The sequence below is a fragment of the Monopterus albus genome, unplaced genomic scaffold (assembly GCF_001952655.1).
Source record: "Monopterus albus unplaced genomic scaffold, M_albus_1.0 scaffold143.1, whole genome shotgun sequence".
NCBI classification, from domain to species: Eukaryota; Metazoa; Chordata; class Actinopteri; order Synbranchiformes; family Synbranchidae; genus Monopterus; species Monopterus albus.
In genome coordinates, this window is record NW_018128023.1 from 309762 (window position 1) to 311510 (window position 1749).

Here is a 1749-nt window from a genome sequence, read left to right on the forward strand (position 1 = left end):
AAGTGCATTTGTTTCTTTCTTTTGCATTTTATTTGAAATTATGGGATAGCACATGTTTTATCTTTCATAAGAGGGTGAATATTTTGCAAAAATTGCTCAGTGTTTCCTTTTTTTGTCAGAGAATGCCAATCATAAACGTGGAAGAACTGACTGACAAGGACAAGGCTTTAATGGAAGTAAATCAACTAAAACTTGAAGTGAAACTTGAAAGGTGGATGGTAAGTTCTGCTGCTGCAGTGGTGAATAGGTTGTGTCCTTGAAATGCCAAAAACAAAAAACAACAACAACTAAAAAAAAATTGCCAACCTGTTTGAATGCAGTTCTGCAAAGTGCAATTAATTCTATCAGCACCAGCACATAAAACTGAACTGACTGTCTTAACACTCTTGTCTGATCACTAGACATCTAAATGTTGTGAGGAAATCAAGGACTACATTCAGGCTGGAGTGGAGGAGGACACCCTGGTCAAAGGGATTTCAGAGGAGAAGAACCCCTTCAAGGAGAAAGGTGGCTGTGTCGTCAGCTAGGCTGGGCCTGATTAGATTTTCATATCTCAAACTGGAACTCGAGGACATTCTCCCTCCCTTCACAGAATTAATTTGCTGACTGAGAAGACTAGAAAGACACAATAAAGAAATAATTTATAATACTTCATGAGATCCCATGTAAACAATTCCCTATCGTCTGGCTAGATTTGTAGCCTTGTAATTTTATTCTTTGAAAGGATGTAATTTACTATAAAAAAGTTGTAGTTGGCAAGAGTTAATGTTTCTCTTTCAAATGGTCTGATCAAAGTGTTGTTTCATGCACAGAAACAACTGCCATTATATTTGCTTGTTTATAACTCAGCTTGGTCCCATCAGTCATAACTCTTTATGAAAACATTATCATTTTGTCATATAGACCATGGTAAATATCAGCTGAAAAGGGACATGTTGTGTTTGCAGGTTTTCTGCTCTTTTTGTAGAGTTGTTTTTATTCCTAATGCAATGTCAGACTGCCATGAGTTATAATTTATTTCTTCATAAAAATCTGTTTGCAGACTCTTGAAACTTGTTTGAGCTATTTTAGCAAAAATTAAGTCTGAAGTGGTTTTTGTCACTGTGTTGTTGCATTAAGTTACGGGCAAGGCAATTTTGTGCTGCTTTAAAAGTGCATTACCTCCGAACAGTGATGAACACATCAATAAAAGGTGATACATGTTACATAGCTCAAACACTTTTTAAACAGATGCCTGGAGTGATCTAAAATTTACATTACCCCATTCCGAATTTTAATTAGGAATGGGATAATTGCCCCATTAAAATTAAAATAAAATAATTTTAAAAAATTAAAATTAGGAATGGGGTAATTACCCCATTCCTAATTTTGATATATTAATATAACAAAATTCAATACAAAATACAAAAACGTCACAATATGTATCCTCTTGACTAGATATTGTGTGGTCTCCATACACCAGCAACCTATCAACAAATCTATCCACATTTTGGTTTAGATAATTAATTTTTGTCTTATTTTAAGTCAATTTAGTTTCTTTTTCTGGAACCCCTTGTTTGAGAAACACTGCTTTACTGTAATAAATGTGAAACCTTAAAATGTGGGAGGCTTTTACGAAAATTACTAGATAACCTATTTTCTATTTGTTTAATGGTGGTATTTGCCCTGATACCGAAACTAAATGTGGAGTCAAACATTACAAAACAATAAAATTTTCCACCGAAGTTAATATTTACCTCGTTTGCCTCC

The 1749-nt window shown here is 34.1% G+C and overlaps 1 protein-coding gene across 1 annotated transcript; it reads left to right on the plus strand.

Moving 5' to 3' along the window:
* Positions 1–122: 122 nt before the first annotated feature.
* On the plus strand, positions 123–763 carry gngt1 (guanine nucleotide binding protein (G protein), gamma transducing activity polypeptide 1). Its single transcript, XM_020614226.1, has 2 exons — positions 123–218; positions 402–763. Exons 1-2 carry the CDS (start codon positions 123–125, stop codon positions 525–527), a joined length of 222 nt encoding a protein of 73 aa, XP_020469882.1. The 3' UTR covers positions 528–763.
* The last annotated feature ends 986 nt before the right edge of the window (positions 764–1749 follow it).

What these genes read in the sequence shown, in the direction of transcription:
- gngt1 (XM_020614226.1), top strand. Translation starts at nt 123, where the DNA reads ATGCCAATCATAAACGTGGAAGAACTGACTGACAAGGACAAGGCTTTA. An exon ending in TGAAACTTGAAAGGTGGATG is followed by an intron (nt 219 to 401) that starts GTAAGTTCTGCT and finishes TCTGATCACTAG; the next exon opens with ACATCTAAATGTTGTGAGGA.